This window comes from Teleopsis dalmanni, chromosome 1, assembly GCF_002237135.1.
Source record: "Teleopsis dalmanni isolate 2A chromosome 1, ASM223713v2, whole genome shotgun sequence".
In the NCBI taxonomy this organism is placed as follows: domain Eukaryota; kingdom Metazoa; phylum Arthropoda; class Insecta; order Diptera; family Diopsidae; genus Teleopsis; species Teleopsis dalmanni.
This window is the reverse complement of record NC_051846.1, coordinates 59449993-59469479: the sequence shown is the minus strand read 5'-3', so window position 1 is coordinate 59469479 and position 19487 is coordinate 59449993. Positions and strand designations below refer to the sequence as shown.

At 26.1% G+C, this 19487-nt stretch overlaps 1 protein-coding gene across 1 annotated transcript; it reads right to left on the bottom strand.

Annotated features, from left to right (window-relative positions):
* Window positions 1–557: 557 nt before the first annotated feature.
* On the bottom strand, window positions 558–17341 carry LOC119682132 (cell death protein hid-like). The gene is made up of 4 exons (XM_038095499.1): window positions 17227–17341; window positions 9214–9637; window positions 7810–7996; window positions 558–945 (listed from the first exon to the last, which is right to left on the bottom strand). The coding sequence occupies exons 1-4, from the start codon at window positions 17339–17341 to the stop codon at window positions 862–864; spliced, it is 810 nt and encodes a 269-aa protein (XP_037951427.1). The 3' UTR covers window positions 558–861.
* Window positions 17342–19487: the final 2146 nt, after the last annotated feature.

Below are 19487 nucleotides of genomic sequence, written 5' to 3'. Positions count from 1 at the left end.
CAAATATTTAATTATTATTAGATCCCTAAAACTTATATTTATGCCATATATTGCATACATATATTTATATTTTATCATATATAATTTTATAATTTTTATAATAAAATATATATTTTGTATATATATTATAAATGATGTTATATTGCAATTTACAAATGATTTTAAATATATTTTGCAATTTTATTTATATAACATAAAATATATTTACGTTTATAATTTTGAGTGTATAATATATAAAAATATTTTTATATAAAGAGCAATTATTTCGAAAAAAAATTCGTTAGTTTTGTTAATAAAGCTTTAAGATTATACTAATAAATTTAGTTAAATTTCCAAAAATATTTAATTTTCACATTTATATATATATATAAATATATATAAAAAGGATTAATAATGTTTCCTATTTTATATTAATATTAATGTTTATATTTATGCATATGTTTTTTTGCTGCCAGTCTAATATTTTTATTTTATTATTGCAATTAAGTATAAAAATATTATATAAAAATATATATAATATTTTTTTTTTATATATAATTTTTGTAAACTGTTGTTTTTTTATATCTTGTCCAATAATTTTTCTTCGTCCAATTGAAGCTCTTCTTCTTTTTTTTTATTTTTTTTTTATTTTATGTTTCACTAACATTTATTGTAAATTTGCTTAATTTGCTATAAGATCCTTCGCCTTTGTGACGTTTCGGTATTTCCATATTTTGAGGGAATTGATTTGACTATAACATTTTCAATATTTTAAAATATTAAAGTAATTCAATTCACTCTCTTCAGATTGATTGTTTTCTAATATCTCCATTTTAACAATTATTCATATTTATATAATAACTCTGTCCTCTCTGTGCTCAACTAACTCATCGTGCTACTAAAAAATCCACAACCCATGGCAAATACAAAAACTGTGACTACTGTGGGCCAGGTGAAGCTCTGTTCCTGAAAAGAATAGACAAAAAAAAGAAACATTAGTATGTTGTAATAGACAAAAGAAAAAAAATTAAATAAAAATTTGATTAAAAATATAATAATAAATATTTAATAAATATTTAATAAAAAATTAAAATTAAAAAATAAATTAAAAATATTAAATTAAAATATTAGAAACCAAATAAAAATTTTTTTTACAGATTGAATTTTTACAAAAATGTAAACAAGTGTTAAAAAAATTAAATTTCTACAAACAATTAAATCTGAATAATTTATTTTAATATAACAAAAATGCATATAAATGATAAATAAAATTAAATAAAGTTAAATTTGCATGAATTCGCTTTATTTATAGCAGAAAATATGATTTTATTGAACATTTGTTCAATCAAGCACAAAAAAAATTGACAGAAGTGATATATAGCTATATGGTATATCCCTATAATGTGTATAAAATAAAGGTCAGAAGAAAAAAAAATGGGCAAATAATTTGTTGACCAGTGTACTGTGGTCAATTGAATGTACGAGGGTAGACATTAGCATGTTTTTATCGAGTTATTTAAGCAATTCAAGTGTAACTACATAAATTTTTTATTTATGCATTTAAAAGGTTACCAGACCAGGAGTTGGAAAAAATATGTAACGTTGGACTTGTTTAGTAAAAACAAGTGTGTTTCCTGTTGCGCCGCCACATAGGAAACAGGAAACTATGGCAAGTCTATTAAAATAATTGCGCTCAGGCTTTGTTGCAATTTTCCTAAAATATAACACGATATTTTATTCTAATGTGAAAGTATGTGGGCCTATACGAATTATATAGGTGCTACACATTTAAATAACAGACCTAAACACCAAATCACAGCTATTAGAGGCGGGAAAAAGAGGAAGAAGTTAGTAATGTTTCAAGAACACGAATAAACGGATTAACATTAATCAAATAAGTTGCTATAGAATCTAATGACACGACGTCTGTTGTTGACGATAGACGCAGTAAACACTCAAGAAGTACGCAACTCATGGATTTCATCGAGTGTCGTACCGTTATCCTGGAACTGCCGCAGTACTAATAAAGCGAATCCGAAGTCAATCAGTAACGTTTCAAGAAACCGAATAAACAAAGACCCATTAATGAAATAAGTCGTAATATAGTCTAATGGTACTACGACTGTTGTTGACAATAGATGCCATCTACGAGACTCACAAACTAAATAAGTACGCAACTGATCGACTGTTATAGTACCGTTATTCTCGAACTGAGGGAGAACTAATGTATATATATCTACAAAAATATATATCTACAAAGAGAGAATAAGCCCAGCGTTTTTTGGTCTTAATCGAACAAATAGAACAACTGCCACGGCTGTATAGAAAAATTAATATTGTATCACTGTAAGTAGCACTAGGAACATCATATAACGCTCAAGCCTTTATCTCTTTAGCTGAATTTGCGGCCATAATTTTTGAATAGCTCAAGCATTTCAATTTATTTAAACCTTGTTCGAAATATCAGAACTCGATCTAGCACTATTTTCATGTATTACTACTAGAGTACTTTAAAAATCAAATATAAATATTTATATATATTTTTTTTTAAACCGTATCAATAAGTGAATTCATGTTATACTTCATCCCTGTTATTGTTATTTTGTTATTATAAACAATTTGCATGTCTGTAACTTAAACAACCAACTATAGCTCAACAGCATAAATAACAGAACACAATATAGAACATAATTTCTTTATGAGTAGTTAACAAGTATGAATTTCATAGTTAAGGGATGGGTGGGTGTTATGGTCAAGGGTGGGTGATTAGATTTACTTGCTTATGCATTACAATAGCATAAACAAAATAATATATATTCCAATCAACAAAACAAAAAAAAAAAGTGCAATAATTCATATCAAGATAATAAAAGCGAAGTGAAAGCAAAAAAAAAAAAAAATAGATACTAAATTGGGGATAATACTCTCTGAGGGGTTCCTGTGTACAAGTTTAATAGTTCAATGGTAACAGTTTAGAGCACACAAAGGTGATATTAGTTTCATCGATAATTGTCAATTGATAGCCTACAACAACAACAAAGTCTACACACATACACATATAAAGTGAACATAATGCATTACTATAGCATTTAAGGATTTATAAGTGCGATTGTTAGTGGGTCTAAGGATAATGGGTCGCTAGAATGGCACACAATTATGTTTGTATCTATCTGTGTGTTCTCAAGGGGAATATTTATTTAGGTTATTATTTTTAAATTGTTTTTTTTTGTTCTTTTTTTTGCTACATATTGATAATAATATTTTTGTGTTGTTTGAATACAAGTGCAGGTTAAGGGGGTTGATGGCTTTGTTTAATGTTCAGATGCGTTTAGTTTTTATACAATATTTTGTTTATTAATTTAATAGAAAAAAATTATGGTGCGTTCAGAGTGTTTTTTTTTTCATTGCGATGCTTTTAGCAATTTTTTGTTGTTTTTTTTTAAATGATTTTTATTTTGTTTGAGGATTATTAAATCTAAAAATTATGTTTTTAAGTAGATTAAATTGAATAAATATTTGAGTTTTATTGAACAGATGCTTTGATAGAGATTTTTATGCCACTTTTCATAGAATTTTTAACCTTTCAGATTGAGGTTATGTTGTAAATAACGTTAAGTAGTTAAAATATTGTTAGAAGGATATGATGTTCGGAGGGGAAGTACATGACGCAGGGTTTAAGATAAGAAAGCAATAAATGTTTTAGTAATGGCATAATATTATATTAGAAAAAAAATTTTTTTTTATTTTTATTTAAACCTTAAAGGAAATGGTAACAAGTAATTGAAAGAATTTTAGTATAAAATAAATTTAATTAATAACAAATCAATATTTAATATATACAATTCTTTACAAAAAGTAAATTTAGAACCATTAAGAGAAGGATGAATTAGCGTAGTGACATATGTAATTAGAAAAAATAATATTAAAAATTTCCTATATTCCATCAATCACTTTAAGTGAGTTTTTAAAGTTATAAAATTCCATTTAAAGAGTTAAAATAATTTTAAATAGATAATAGTTATTTTTTAATAAAAATTTTTGAAATTATATATGTAAAAACAAACAGTTTCATATGGAATCATTGACCACTCAACTATTGCAACACAAATGTTGATTTATAGTGTCAATTGTTGTTATTCAATAATCATAAAAATGCTATTAAATTTGAATGAAAAAAATTTAAAACCTATAAATTTTTTTAAAACTAATAAAAAATAATCTGAATTTTTAAACAAGCCGTAAAAATTAATAATTTCGCAATAAATTTTATGGCTTCTACAATTTAACGCATAAATGCGAGTAGTGCGAATAAAGCCATTCGTCCGGGAGGTCATTAACTCACTTTATGAGTAAGAGGAACTCATAACAAAGCCATAGGCGTATTGTGTCTGTTTTCTGGGCGAAAAAAAAAAAACGAAACGAAAATATCGTGTAAGAAAACTACTTGTTATAATAAAGAAATTAATCGGAAAAAGATACAAATGCATATGACATAAAATAAAAACGTTAAGATATGTTTTCTTATGAATAATGAGTACTTGACATGTAACAAGTGATAAAAATATAAGAAGTAATATATCAACTCCCACAGCAGACACAACAGAGTAATATGAATTTCTATATGAAATGTGATGTTTTGTTTACAAAGTAAATTAGTCGTATTGAAATAAATTACAAAGCAAAAAATTAATTACTAATAATATTACTATATATAAAAGGGACCTTGAAAAAATAATATAAGATAACATAAAAATATTAATAATTTCAATTCCATTGAGATATATCGAATAGAATTGTCATGCAAGACATATGAAAAAAAACAGTGTATAGAGTATATGGACACACAAAAATATAATTTAATTGATTTAACCAGATTTTAACTAAATCTCAGGTCAAAATATTCTTATTCTACATATCACGTTGGTTCAAATATACTACATTTTGGAAGATATGAACTTCTCTAACAAAATGATCAGGTCAATTCAACTAATATCAATTTAACTAATAATTAGAACATATTTTTCTGAGTGGACCAATAGTATAATAGTATTTGGTAGTATTTGGATGATAATGTTTCGCATCGAATAACAGTATTGAGTTTTATTTTCGTAAAATTGTCCCATCTGGAGTAACGAAAATCCACAAGTAACTATTAAAAGAGCATTATATTCACAAAAATTGACTATATGGTTTCGTATTTATGATTTACTAACCGTCAGTTCTAAACGTTACAGCAATATAATTACCAAATTTGGTTTTGGCGTATAAGGATATAGATATGGAAAGTATGTGGTTCTAAAAGGATGGTGCTATAAGGAATAGTGGACATCCTGTTTCCGCATTGTTTAGCAAATAAGTTTCCAAATGTTTATTTTCACATTCCGGCGACGAAAATATGTCAACACCAATAGCCTATAATTTTTCACCTCTAGACTCACATTTTATTGGTGACGTGAATTAGTCATCAATATCCTAATTTTTCACCACTTGATATTTTTTGGTGTGATCTTATTTATACAGAAAATCTTACATTTGTCACGTTATGGCGACTTTAATGCCATATATGTGTCACTAAGTTATCGAAAATTACTTTTAAAAGAATCCAGTACTGTAAAAAGTACCAACAAAGACAATCGAATGATGTCGTTCTCCACTTCTAAGCACAAGATTCAAAAACTATATTGATTTAAAAATTTGTGCGAAAACTCCAGCAGAAGTGTGTATTATATATATTAACATATTATTATTAATATTATTAATATATTATATTAACAGAAACACAAAATGGATAACCCAGTATAACTATAAATAAAAAACCCATCCTATAGTCCGAAAGTCAGATCTCGATGACTTATAAATCTTACTCTTTCAATCTTTTATAAAAAGATGCTAACAATGAGTTAAACGTTCCAGAAGCGGTTTATGATCCATAGTCACCTGTCTGTAACAGTAATCAAGTGCCGCCTACCTCTCCTATCAAGGGTTCAAAACAAAAAACACCTGGTTTTAACAAAAACAACAGAAAGTTAGGGTAGGTTAAATTGACTAGCTACAAGCTATTTACTCATATTATCCGGGACTCAAGAAGAATGTTACTTATCTGAATTACAACAATATTAACCAAAACAACAACAGCAGCAAATTAATTAGATTTACCTGGCTGACTGTAAGCCATGCATAAGCATATTCGTCCCTAACGATACCAGATAGAGTTAAACTTCAATGAAGATTTAATATTAGACAATTTTGTGATTTTAAGAGGTCCTTAAAGCTTTAAATATCAATATCAGAGCTATCATATATTTTTGAAAATGTGTTTTTAGAGCATTACTACACAAGGTCTGGGTGAAAGTTAACCTTACACAATGTTTGAGATACAGTCTCACTTTCATCGAGATCTAGGTTATGAATCATAGTTCTAATACAGAAGCATACTGCTAATAGAGCAATATTGGTCTATTAGTCTATTAGCTCATAAGTCAAGTAACTTAAAATTCGTTTTCACTTTTGCCGAGAGTAAAGAACTTTAATTTTTCTAAGATTGCATATAATTCAAAAATCTGTTAATTAATTGTTTCTAATGTTAGAGATTATGTTATATACAGATTATGTTGTTTTGTTTATTAAGTCTCTACTACAAATCAGTTTTAGAGTTTAAATACTTGACTACTGTTAATTTAATAACATACAATATAAACTGAGCAGTATTTAACAGATTAGTTGTTAGGTTGGTTCATATATTATAACTAAAAGCGTTGATAAAAAGTAAAATTAAATAAATTTAAAATGCTGATAAATATATAAAAATATATAAACATTTATAATTATAAAAATAAGTATATATATGTATATATATGGATATATAAAAATGCAAATTAGCTATAAAAATTAATTGCGCAGTGTTGCTAATAAAATTGCGGCGGTGGCGGCGACGACAGCAACACATTAAGGCGTCAAGTGTCCGTTCTTCGGTCGTCAGTTGTACGACCTTCCGTCCAAGTTGCTATTACTGGTGAGTTTCGATTTCATTAAGTTTTCTAGAAGTGCACACATGTGTCACTTATCTTCAACTTTTCAACAGCAGCAACAACAGGAACAGAGCAACAACAACAGCAACAGAGCAACGGCAACAGCAACAGAGCAACAGAGCAACAGACACGCAATAAAAATTTTAACCGCTGATGTTGTATCTTTTCTTTAAATATTTCAACCGTTCGTTGATAATAGTTCGAGGTTGGCGCAGACTTTAGGTTTACAAACAAAGGATTTTAATTGTGGATTCATTAAGTTTTGATTTCAATTTTATTATTATCATATATTTTTTAGTTTAAAATTGTACAATAAAAATGAGCAAACTTGAAACGTAATTCTTGGCTTGTACGATTGTGCAAGGCAAAAAAGTATCTAAAACGCAGCTTAAAATTTATAAAAATAAAATTAAATGACAAATTTTATGGGTTCGTTTAATTTTGCACCAAACCAACAATAAAAACCTCGAATATAGCGTAAATGCGAGATTCAGTAGATAGAATCTCATAATGTCATAAGATGTGTTATGACTATGAGTTTTACTATTTTGTACTATTCGATTTTAATAAAATAGATAAAAATAGAATATAATTTCTGTTTTTATTTAAAAATACATAACTATTTAGTTAATTATTTAATTTATGAGTTGTTATTAACAACTCAAAAATAGTAAAAATAAAACACCTCTTTATAGGACACTAATTATAGTAATTGATGTTAGTATTTTTTTTAAAGGATTATACCATTTATAGAAAAATCTATTTAATATAAATTTTCTCTCTATGAAAAAATGAAACTCACCTTCTTTTCTGGCTTTGCTTTCTGAACCTCCTTTTTCTTCTTGCGCGGTGGTATTCGTCCATTGAATTCCTGTAGACGTTCACGTCCTGCGGTGAAATTTAAATATCGATCCTCGAACTCATCCCAGCTGGTTTCGTGTTCGCTCTGATATTCGCGTTCATCTTCACCGGTGGATGTTAAACGTGAACTGCAATATACATAAAATCCATTTCTCAATAAAGTATCAATTTTATTTTAATTAATTTTTTTTTTATTCTTATTTACTTGATATAAATGCTATATTCTTATAAGATATTAATTAAATGGCAATTTATGTTAACACTGTCGAGCGCGCGTATTTTAGGAGGCAGTTTAGTATGAAGCAAAAGTATTCGCTTATCTGAATTTTAATTACATTAATAATATTTCTTTAATTAAGAGCACATTTAGAAGTTGAAAAAAAAAATACATAAAAAATATTTTTCATAAATTATTGCAATATTATATTTAGTGGTGAGATAAACAGAAAAAATTTATAACCACACTCGCTACAGTTTTCGGCGGCAGTTTAAGGCAATTAATTCTTTTAAGAAGAAATAATTTACAGCGTATTTTCTATTTCACTTCATTAATAAATAAATAAATTATAAATATAAATATTATAATAGAAATTATTACAATTATTTTTTAACAAATAAAAAAATAAATATCTATAAAAGTATTTATGTATATTTTTATAAGTTTTTGACTCTTACTAGGTTTAGGTCATTTATTTAACACATATAAATGATAAAAAAATTAAATTTATTAATTTTTGTTAACATTTTTTTGTTATATTTTTTAAAAATATATAATTTTAATGAAATAAATATTATTATGTTGAGACTAGTTGAGCCAGTGCATCTGACCACTTTTACTCTCTATTAACTGCGAGGTTTCTTCAAAACCCCTCTTTGCGCCTTGACTAGATTATTGTTTATCACTTCTATAATATTTTTTAAAAGTATAATTAAAAATTAATTAATTAATAAGTGAAATTTTTTTAAAATTTTTATGTATTAAATAAAGGACCTAAGTCCGAAGAAAATCAAAAAACTTATTAATAAAATTGGTCAATAAACAATTAATTATTATAGTACGTTTATATTGCGGTACATTAATTACTACATATACATATTTTATATGTATTTATAATAATATATGAAACTATAATTAATAAATAAATAAATAATGATAATATTACAGTGCTCACTCGAAAATGGTCACAGAGCACTCCTCTCTCATTCTCTTTTAAGAACTCTGTTCACTTTGTAGGTTAGTAAATTTAAAATAAAAAAATTCAACAGCTACATTATTTAGTATTAACGTATTCGAGGGAGCACTGTAATCCATTTATTATCGAGTAAAATTATTTTTGATACTTACCGCCTAACTGAATCAGGATAGCTTCGTTGTAATCTTTGTGTTGTTCCAGTTGCTGTGGATGTTGACGCGGTATTTGTGGCATTTGGCACTGTGGTACTGGAGGCAGCTGCCGTTGAACTTGCGGCAGCCATTGAAGTGGTTGGTGTTGGTGGCGGTGTGTACTGATAATGTGTATACGCTGAGTGATGAAATTGTGGTGCCTGATGACTGGGCATTGGTGGTGCTGATTGTGGTGGACCGCCTGGTGTAGCTGGTGGATGGCGAAAGAAATTCACTTCATCGCCAGCAGCAAAACTCACACTAGTACGTGGCGTACGTGGTGTGCTGCGACCACGTGGAAAAAATATTTCTCCACCATTATAACTTGGACTATGCACTGAATATGAAGGACTTGGTGGTGTGGGGTATTGGAATACAGGTGCACCTGGAAAAAAAAAATAAATTTCATCATAAAATATTACTTCATAATTGAAATTAATATTAAAAATTATTATATATTCTTAGTTTAATAAAAATTTATTACACTAAATTAACAAGACCAAGTTCAAAGGCTTTGTAACCTATATTCTAGTTACGTTAATGCATTTATAAGTGGGTACACCTGTTCGAGTAATCTACGTATCTGATTTCTACCGTTTTAATTAGTGCAGAATTTTTCTGCAAATTCATGACAATAATTGTTCTTTAATAAATTATTTTTGCGTCTCCTATTTGCATTTTCTGCAATTTTCATGTTAATTGTCGCGGTTCCACGTTTCGCCAATAATTAATGCAATTTCTGCATTGCCCGGGTACGTTCGTTGCATATTTAATTTTGAATAATTCAGTCGAGCAATATCGGAAATGCTCCATAGTGTCAACAGACTCACGTGTTGGGCCGTAACTGTGTCAATTTAAATTCAAATAAATTAAATTCTTAACACAATAAATATGTTAATTACTAGTTAATCGCTGGTGTGTCAAGCGGCGAGTGTGGGCGACGAGCAGCGAGCACCGAACGGCGGGTAATTTGTGTAATTTGAGCAACTTTACAAAATCGAAAGCCAGCCAGAACTCATATTTTTGATTTATAAACAAATCATGTATGCTCTAAGCTTTAATTATAGTATTACAAAAGTTGTTAACATTTTGTTTAATTATCTTAATAGGACTTTTGAATAAATAAATTAGTTAATGACACTACATATTTATTCATTTGATTTGTAGTTGAATAGTATATTTATTAGTTATTAAATGGAAAATTTTAACATTGTAGTATTGACATTTATTGCACTTAATTACGAAATATCTGTCTTAGGAATTTTTTTTTTTGGTATAAAAAAAAATAATGTCATTTTGAAAAAGTTATATATTTTAGTAGAGGGAAGGTTTCACAGTGAAGAGGGAAGGTTATTATTAAAAACATAATTTTTTTTTTGAATTAAGTGAATTTTTGGGCTGATCGTACAGCAATTTAGAAATATTTTAGGATTTAATAGTCCAAATTAAATTAATTCAAATTAATAGCATAACTGTAATGGTTGTTAATAAATAAACAATAAAAATTAATATAACTATTATTTAGACTAACGCAATTTAAGTGAAAGTTTGCTTTGTATGTTAACACACATGTCCACTTTCCAAAATTAATAAAATTCGATTACTAATACTTTCAGATCTTAAATTACATGTGTATATCAAAACCAATAGTTGCTAAATATCAATAATAATGAATATTTGACAGTATCCAAAGTAGATGTATGTATTTGATCACCCGATTATGTAATATATTTTACGCTTATCATCTTTTCTTCTGACTTCTTACTTGCCATGCACCTCAAACTCCCTAAAATCTCATATTATACTTCGATGAAAGGTATTCAGATGCTTCCTACACTCCCACCTATAACCGTATCTTTCGCGATCCCGGTTCTAAGGTCTATAAGTATATTACACCTTATACTCCTTGTTGCCCCTATACTTAGATATGGGATTAGATAACCCTAGACTTTTAAGTATTAAGCCTCTTTATTTCAACTTTTCCTATTACTGAAATAAAGTTTCCCACACTGCCCCTAGGGTAAGTTTAGGAGCTTGGTTATTCTTAAGCGGTTGTTTCAGTGGGTTAAGGTCTCACAATGTAACAGTCTATGTTTTTTACATATAAGGGTATAAAAGAAATAATAAAAATAAAAAGAATCAAAAAAAAAATTATTATATTTTAATAATAAGATAAAAAAAATTATATGAAAACAATATAAAATAAAAAATATTAAAATAAGAAAATAAAAAAAATAAAAAAAAGGAAATAAAAAAAAAATTAAAATAAAAAAAAAATTAAAATAAAAACAAAATTAAAAATATAAAAAATTAAAATATATAAAAATTAAAATATATTAAAAATTAATATACTCGCTATTATCTGCTATTTTTTATAGAATAAAAATAAAAATCTCATAAAAATCTTAATTCAATTGTTTTTATTATCTTATAGAATATTTTAATTATAATATAAAATTTAATTTATTTTAATTAAACTATAAAATGTTAAATAATTATTTCAGGTCTCAATATATTTGCAATAATTATAAAATTCAGTTAATGTCAATTAAACAAAACAAATTTTAACACAAATCGAAGATCGAAGACTCAACGCAACACACAAGACAAAATGAAGAAAAAAAAATTATTTATAGTAATTTTCGATTGACCTGGCATCCTTGATCTCAACAACGCGGCTCTGTTACAACTTAAGGCTATGTCAGCTGTTTAAATGTTTGTTTAGGCAACAACTACAATTAAAATAACAACAACAACAAAGATAATTACAGCGTTGGCACGAACATAAGAACATAAGAGATGACTTAAGTAACGAAAAGTTTAATTGAGTCCAGAAGCTTTTGCCATACATAACCTACTAGTGCCATACGTACAATATGAACTGCAACACGATTTGCCACTCCTTTAAAATAGAATTGAATAGCTGAAGCTTAAGAGTTACATTTGTAAAAAACAACAATAACAACAATAATAAAATGCAACAACAACATTTAACAATAACAACAACAGCAAGAAGAATAAAATTGCATACATAATAAAATTTTTTTACTAACAAAGAAACAAGAAGCAAGAAGCAATGCTTCTTGTAAGACATTTGTGAAGCGCGCAAAGCACACGTCAAAATGCTTAACTTAAGCGAGCATTTGAAACTAGTTTGAAACTGCCAACAGCGAAAATAAGAAAAAAAAACATGAAAAAACATTCGCAATAAAATAATAAAAAAAAACAAACTACACAGCAGTAGTAGTAGTAGTAGTAAAAATTACAACAAAAGAATACCAACAACCAACAACAACGATAAAAAAGCATAACAGCTGCCAACAACTTCACGTGTGCAGAGCAAAACAAATTTAACCTTGAAAAGTGACATTAGTAATAACAACAAAAACAAAAACAACAACAACTAAGCATAATACACTCGTATTATCAGCATCATTAATTTGCAATTTTTTTTTTGTTTTTGTCTTGCATTTTATTAGCAAAACAACAAAAACAAATCTTGCTTGTATAAGAAAAACTGAAACAACTGCAAAAACAACAACAACAACAACAGCACATAAGCATAAATGCAACAAATGTAAATTTAATTCCAGCACTTAAATACAATTACATTTATACGAGCAAAAAAAAGTGTAATTTTACAATTGTTTGAGGAACGGAACACAATGGAACGGAATAGATTTATGAAGGTTCAGACGGACAAATAACCAAACAAATAATTTCGGAGTTTTTCTTCGGCTTCGAAATGAAGTCGGTTTATCTCTCCATAACCATTTTTGATTTTTTGTTTTTAATTGCTTAAATGTATTTAAGCAAATAAAGCCAGCCAAGAAGTAATATTTTTTATATTTTATTTATGTTTAATTTATTTTATTTTTTTAATTATTTTTTATTGCATTTATACATTAAAATTGTGTTATTGTACATGCGGGTTGGTCTTGTAGTTTCTGAGAGCGTATGACAAATGTTAGTAGAACTAGTAAATATTTGCATAAATGCATTAATTTAAAATAAAGGCAGAAAAAAAATTGCAAACACAAAAAGAAAATGGTTAATAAACTTCTTTGTTGCTTATAAATGTAGAGCCAAAAAAAAGTGTGATTATGACAAAACGGGGCCTGATGGAAGTAAATTTCCTACGCTTGTAAGAAAATAAGTTATTGACTGATTTTTATTTTTTTATTTAGCAATATGTCTTTATCGACTTACCGAATTTATTTAAAGCCTAACAATAAGTTTTAGAATCTTAAAAACTAATAGTAAAATTAAGTTTTAAAAAAAAAAATTAACTGAAATTCTCTAATAAAATTAATTTTGAACTATCATAATTTCCGTAATCACTTAAGTACTATGAGAAAAATAAAATTCCGAAAAAAATTATATAAAATTTTCCAAAAAAAATCAACTTTGAACGATTATAATTTTAAATCCATTAAAGTACTATGAGATAAACTAAATTTTTGAAAAAAATAATCTAAAGTTTTCCAATAAAATCTACTTTGAACCTTCATAATGTTCGGATCCATTTAGTTCTATGAGAAAAATCAAGTTTATTATAAATATTATGAGAAGAATTAAATTTCGAAAAAAATTAAATTAAATTATTCCTTGATTTTAAACCAGCATAATTTTCGAACCCTTTCAAGGACTATAAAAAAAATCAATTTCGAAAAAAATATCTAAAATTTTCCACTAAAATCTACTTTGCACCTTCATAGTATTCGATTCCATTAAAGTCCTATGAAAAACATTAAGTTTTCAAAAAAAAATGATCTAAAATTTTCCAATAAAATCAATTTTAAACTATCATAATTTTCGGACCCATTTATGTAAGTACTATAATGCATTAGGTATCGTATCTATTTAAATATACAATATCAATGAGATAAAATTGATACATTAAAACAACATCGTGGCTTTTTTGAATAAAAGTTTTTTCTAAGTATATTTTTGTTGAAATATACCCAGAAAGAGGAAGGTTTAAAAATGAAACTCCCTTATAATAAAACTTTTACATTCCATAGAATAGAGAATAACTTTGACAATTAAGTGGACTTGCTTAGGACACACTTTATACAACTTAATTAATAAATAATTATTATTAACTATGTTAATGCTACATAACAAAGAAAATCCATATTCTATTAAACTTTATGAGGGATCCGTTTTTGTCGTTATTATTATTATTATTATTTGTCAGTTATTATAATAATTGAGATCATACGATTTAAAGCATGTCAGATTTTCAAGCTTTAACTTGTCATGTCCATTTAGAGTCTCTTTGGCTGAATAAGTTATGCTGTAAGAAATCAGCTGCATAACTGAAGTAAATATAATGGAAAATATACGAACTACTGAATTTTGATTTTTAACATGAAGATAGGATAAATGTTATAACAGCTAGTACAATCATTGATCAATTACATTATATATCTTTGTAAGCGAAGCATTTAGTGTTCGAATTGAACTTGTGTTGTTTGTGTTTTTTTTGCGCTATGCTTTGTGTGTACTTCACTTTTTCTAAATTCTGCTGTTTACGTTTTGTATGTTCGCCGTACGTCAATGGTTTCACATGGTGGCATGAGTCCTAAGACTGTCTTATCTATTTAATTACCCATTGCACGTTAGCAAAACCAATTAGTAATTTACATAATATATGTAATATAAATAATACGTAAGATATATTAACTTATTACTTCGGTGCTTAAGTTTTATATACATTTAAAATTTATACGTCTCCAATTAAATTATCTTAAAAAAAAGAGACATTTTGATGAGATTATTCTCAACCGCCTAAGTGATGTTTTATTGCAATTGAATTATGAAAAAAAGTGATACTGATTAATTTTATTATTAAAATAACTATGTATGTCAATACATAGTTGTATGTCAACATATTATATTTCAATAATAAATGACTTTTAATGAAATTTTTTTAAACATTTTGATGGCTACATATCATGAAAAAACCAAATTTAAAATTTATTTACAAATTAATAAAAAATATTAAAAATAATAAAATAAATTTATATTACATTATATTATTATATATTATATTATTTATATTAAATTGGGTTTTAATGTGGTATATGAAAAAGAATTTTAGTTGTTGTAGTTCATCACTTTTCGAAACCTCTCTAAAAATTTTTTTTACAATATAGTTTATTTATCTTTTTTATTTAGTTGTAAATTAAAGCTTTTCTGAAAATTATTAAAGAAACATACATATATATTAATTTGTCTTTTATTCAACATATTATTAGTCATTTTTTAACTTCTTCGAGGTTATTACTGTTTTTTATTATTTAATTACATCTAAATTCAAATTATTAATAAATTAAAATTATATAAGAACTAACATTTTTATACATATATAATATTTTAATATATAAATGGTTTTAAATAATTTTTTTTTGCTAATATTTTGAATTTATTCTCACGAAAATAATAAATTTAAAAACTATTTATAATAAACCCACAAAAAATATTTTTTTTTAATTTAAATTAAATAAATGTTATTTGTCGCTATTTTTGAGCGAATGAATTAGTTATAAAAATTTAATTTATTAATACAATATTTTAAAGATAACCCATTAATTAACATAAATAACAATTACCAACCAAACTAACTTTTTTCTTTGTGTGTTTCGCACAGTTGCATTTGTGATTGGTGATTTGCTATATTAAATCTTTGGACTATCGGAAAAGTATCTGAAAATTAAATTCTTGTGTTGATTGTACGACGAGTGCTCACAAAAAAAAAATGCTCAGATGAAATAAAAATTGCAGCGTAAAACAGAAAAACGTGCAAAACGTGATTTCGTAAAGATACATTAAGCATTACTAATGATATAAACTTTAAATATAGAAATTAAAAAGATAAACGTTTAATAAAATTAAATTATTAATAAATCATAAATGAAAATTATGGTTTGAAGCATATAAATATGAATGAGTTATGTGTATAATATTTAAAAGTAATAAATTATTAATTAATAAATGTTTAAAAAGCAATAAGCAATGTTCTCTCTATATAAATCATATATTAGTGTGAGGTTTATATGACATACGACATATTAACAAAAAAAATATAACAAAAATTTTATAATTCACTTCAAAACTAATCATTACAAAATACAATTATGTGTATACTAAGTAAGCGTAAGTATCTAGATACTTTGCGGATCATAAGCAAAGCGCATGCAATTAAAGTAACAAGCAAGCACTTTAAGTTCAATGGAAACACAAACAAAAAACAATTGCCCGTACTTAAATGCACATTGAGACTGTGATTTTGCAAAAGACGCATTACAACTTTATCGCAGCTCTTAAACCAATAAATTCTTGGTAAATCACGTAGATATTTTCTTGACTGGCAAATGTTTCTCGAAAAGTACAGCCAAAGTGTCTAGCAAAATGGCAACAATTGTGCTGACGCAACTGACATTCATCAATCAATGTAAGATACAATAAATGAAAAAAAAAAAATATTGAATACGATTTTTTATTTTATTTTTGTATTAAATTTGTAAGATACTTTATGGTAGTTAGAAGTTAGAAAAAATTATAAAAAATATCTTGTTTTTATTGTTAGAATAATTTAACGCTAAATTACTTGGGGCGTTTGACGGTGATGACGACTTTTTGAATTGCATGCATTCGAAAACCACAAAGTGCCTTTGAGTTAAAAGTTAATAGAATTTATCATTTTAACTACAATATGCATTTTTTATTTTGTTTTTGCATTTTTTCTCTTATAGTTTATAGTTTTTATTTAAATGTGTTACAAGCCAACCAGCAGATTGCGTTCGAAACTTGGCCTTCAGAATTGCATTATTGCAATACGAAAAAATTAAAATTTAATTTAAAAAATAATGCATTCAGAATTTATGAATAAGAATCACAAATAATGTAAGTCAGCGAAGTTAATGAATTGCTTTAAAGGCACTAAATACTATGCGAACCGAGCACTACCAGCAGCAATTCTACTGACTTTATCAGCAAAAATAAGCAGAAGTGAGCAATTGTTGCTGTCGTATGTTATTGTTGTTGTTGTTGCTGTTGCTGCTGCTGGTGTGTTGCTTCTCATATTAGACGGGCAAATGTGCAATAAATTGCATTTATGCATTCAAGTATTTTGCAATTGTCAACAGTTCGCAGTTTGCGTAATTGTTAAAATAATACACTGAATTACATTTTTTTCTTTAATGAATTGTGAAATGACAATAATTAACTATAGATAACACAAATATATTTAATAAAATATATTAATTTAAGCAGAAAGATAAAAAAATATTTTATATATTAACAGAAATTTAAATTGCAATTATACGCAATTTTAAAAAGTTAAAAAGCATTATAGGGTTTAACAGTTGCCAATAGGTAGAAAAAGATACGCAGTTTTGATAGCAATAAAATCAAAAAAAAATTTAAAAATATTGAAAAAAAATGTAAATTAAATTTAAATAAAATAAAATAAACACAAGAAAATACATTATAAATATAAATATAAATTAATATAATATCAATAATAAAATATAAATTAATATAATATTAATAATAAAATATAAATGAATATAATATTAATATTAAGATATAAATGAATATAAAATGAATACTAAAATATAAATTAATATAATATTAATAATAAAATATAAATTAATATAATATTAATATTAAATATCACAGCCAATATGTTATTATTAATATAAAAAAAATATTTTTCAAAAATATGTGCAATATTATTCTTGTGAGTATACGAATCTCCAAAAGTCCAATACATGCAGGAGGTTTGATACCCTACTTGCTTGTGCAAACCTGAAATTTGCCCTACCAAGTCTGCAGATAATCAACCAAAAAATAATTATTTACAAAAATTGTTAATAAAAACTTTCATAGCAAAAGTAACAAAACTTCAGAAAAATATGCGAACAAAAAAAGTCAAGTACGGCTTTGGATCAGTTGGTTAAGGTGCGTTGATTGTGAGCTTCACATTTGGCAGGACCCGAGTTTGAATCCTGGTACTTGCAGTCTCAAAGAAAGAAATAAAAAAAAACAAATAATAAAATACAAGAATTATTTCCAAGACCACTGATGATGGGTATTTGGCAATACTTGAAACAGCTGTACAGTCAGCCAAATATTCAATTAATTAAAATAATATAAAATTAGTTTTTGTTGTTGTAGTTTCACTACTGTTCGAAAAAACTTCTTTACAAAATTATTTTTGTAAATAAATTAAAAAAAAATAATATTAAAATATACAAAAGTATATATTATACTATAATAATATTATAGTAATATATAGTAATCTATTGTATCATAACGGGCTATTATTTCTACTTAAGTAAGCCTTGGTGCACAATGTTGTTACTATAAAGAAACTCAATTTAAGCACAAGTGATATATGGACTATATATTAAACTCAGATGAGAAGTAAAAATCCAAACCTTCCTTCTTTACAAGAAAATTAGCTGAACTATGTTTATTATATAATAAAGGCACTACGATGATTTTTCTTAATAATATTTACGAATTGAAATATTTGGATTAACATAATGCATATCATGTCTAACAGATATATATAGTCTTAACAAAGTTGTAAGACTATATTATTGGACAACAAATAATATGATCCTGACATACTTTCGTTAATAATGTTAAATGCTAACTTTGCAATCGGGTATAAACAACAGCTTTTTTGAGACACAGGTCTCAAATCGATAATACCAAAAGTCAGGAATCATTTTTTTTACGCAGTGTTGGATGGAACCCCAAAAGAAGATTTAAACCGACATAAAGAAAAAAAAAATGATTCAAAAAACACTAACATCATTCGATGACCTACACTCTAAGGATTTTATTGAGAATTTTTATTTAATTTATGAATAAGAAATGTTTGCAACTTTTTCAAATTATGGATTCAACAAATAATAATAATGATGGGGATAATAACAATTATAATTTAGTCAATAGTGTTAATAATCCATAAGAAATTACTTTTATTTTTAATATTTAGTATAGTTTTTTTCGCTTTGTCTTAATTTAAGACTAATATTAAAATTGGCACCACCAAGCAGTTACGGAAAATACTTATTATTCCAAATTAATTGTTTGTACGAAAAATGCTTTTGTGTTCCTTAACAGCACTAAATAAAGATATCTTGCTGCATTTATTTCGAACGAATATATAAATGCATCAAGTTCCGAAAGTAATATCGAGAAAGATAATTTTT

Bases quoted from the DNA above. Each gene is read 5' to 3' on its own strand.
- LOC119682132 (XM_038095499.1), bottom strand. From the start codon at position 17,341: ATGAGAAGCAACACACCAGCAGCAGCAACAGCAACAACAACAACAATA. The intron at 9,638-17,226 runs GTAGTGCTCGGT...TTTTTTTTCCAG, and splicing joins AGTCAGTAGAATTGCTGCTG to GTGCACCTGTATTCCAATAC. The intron at 7,997-9,213 runs GTAAGTATCAAA...TGTATATTGCAG, and splicing joins TATCCTGATTCAGTTAGGCG to TTCACGTTTAACATCCACCG.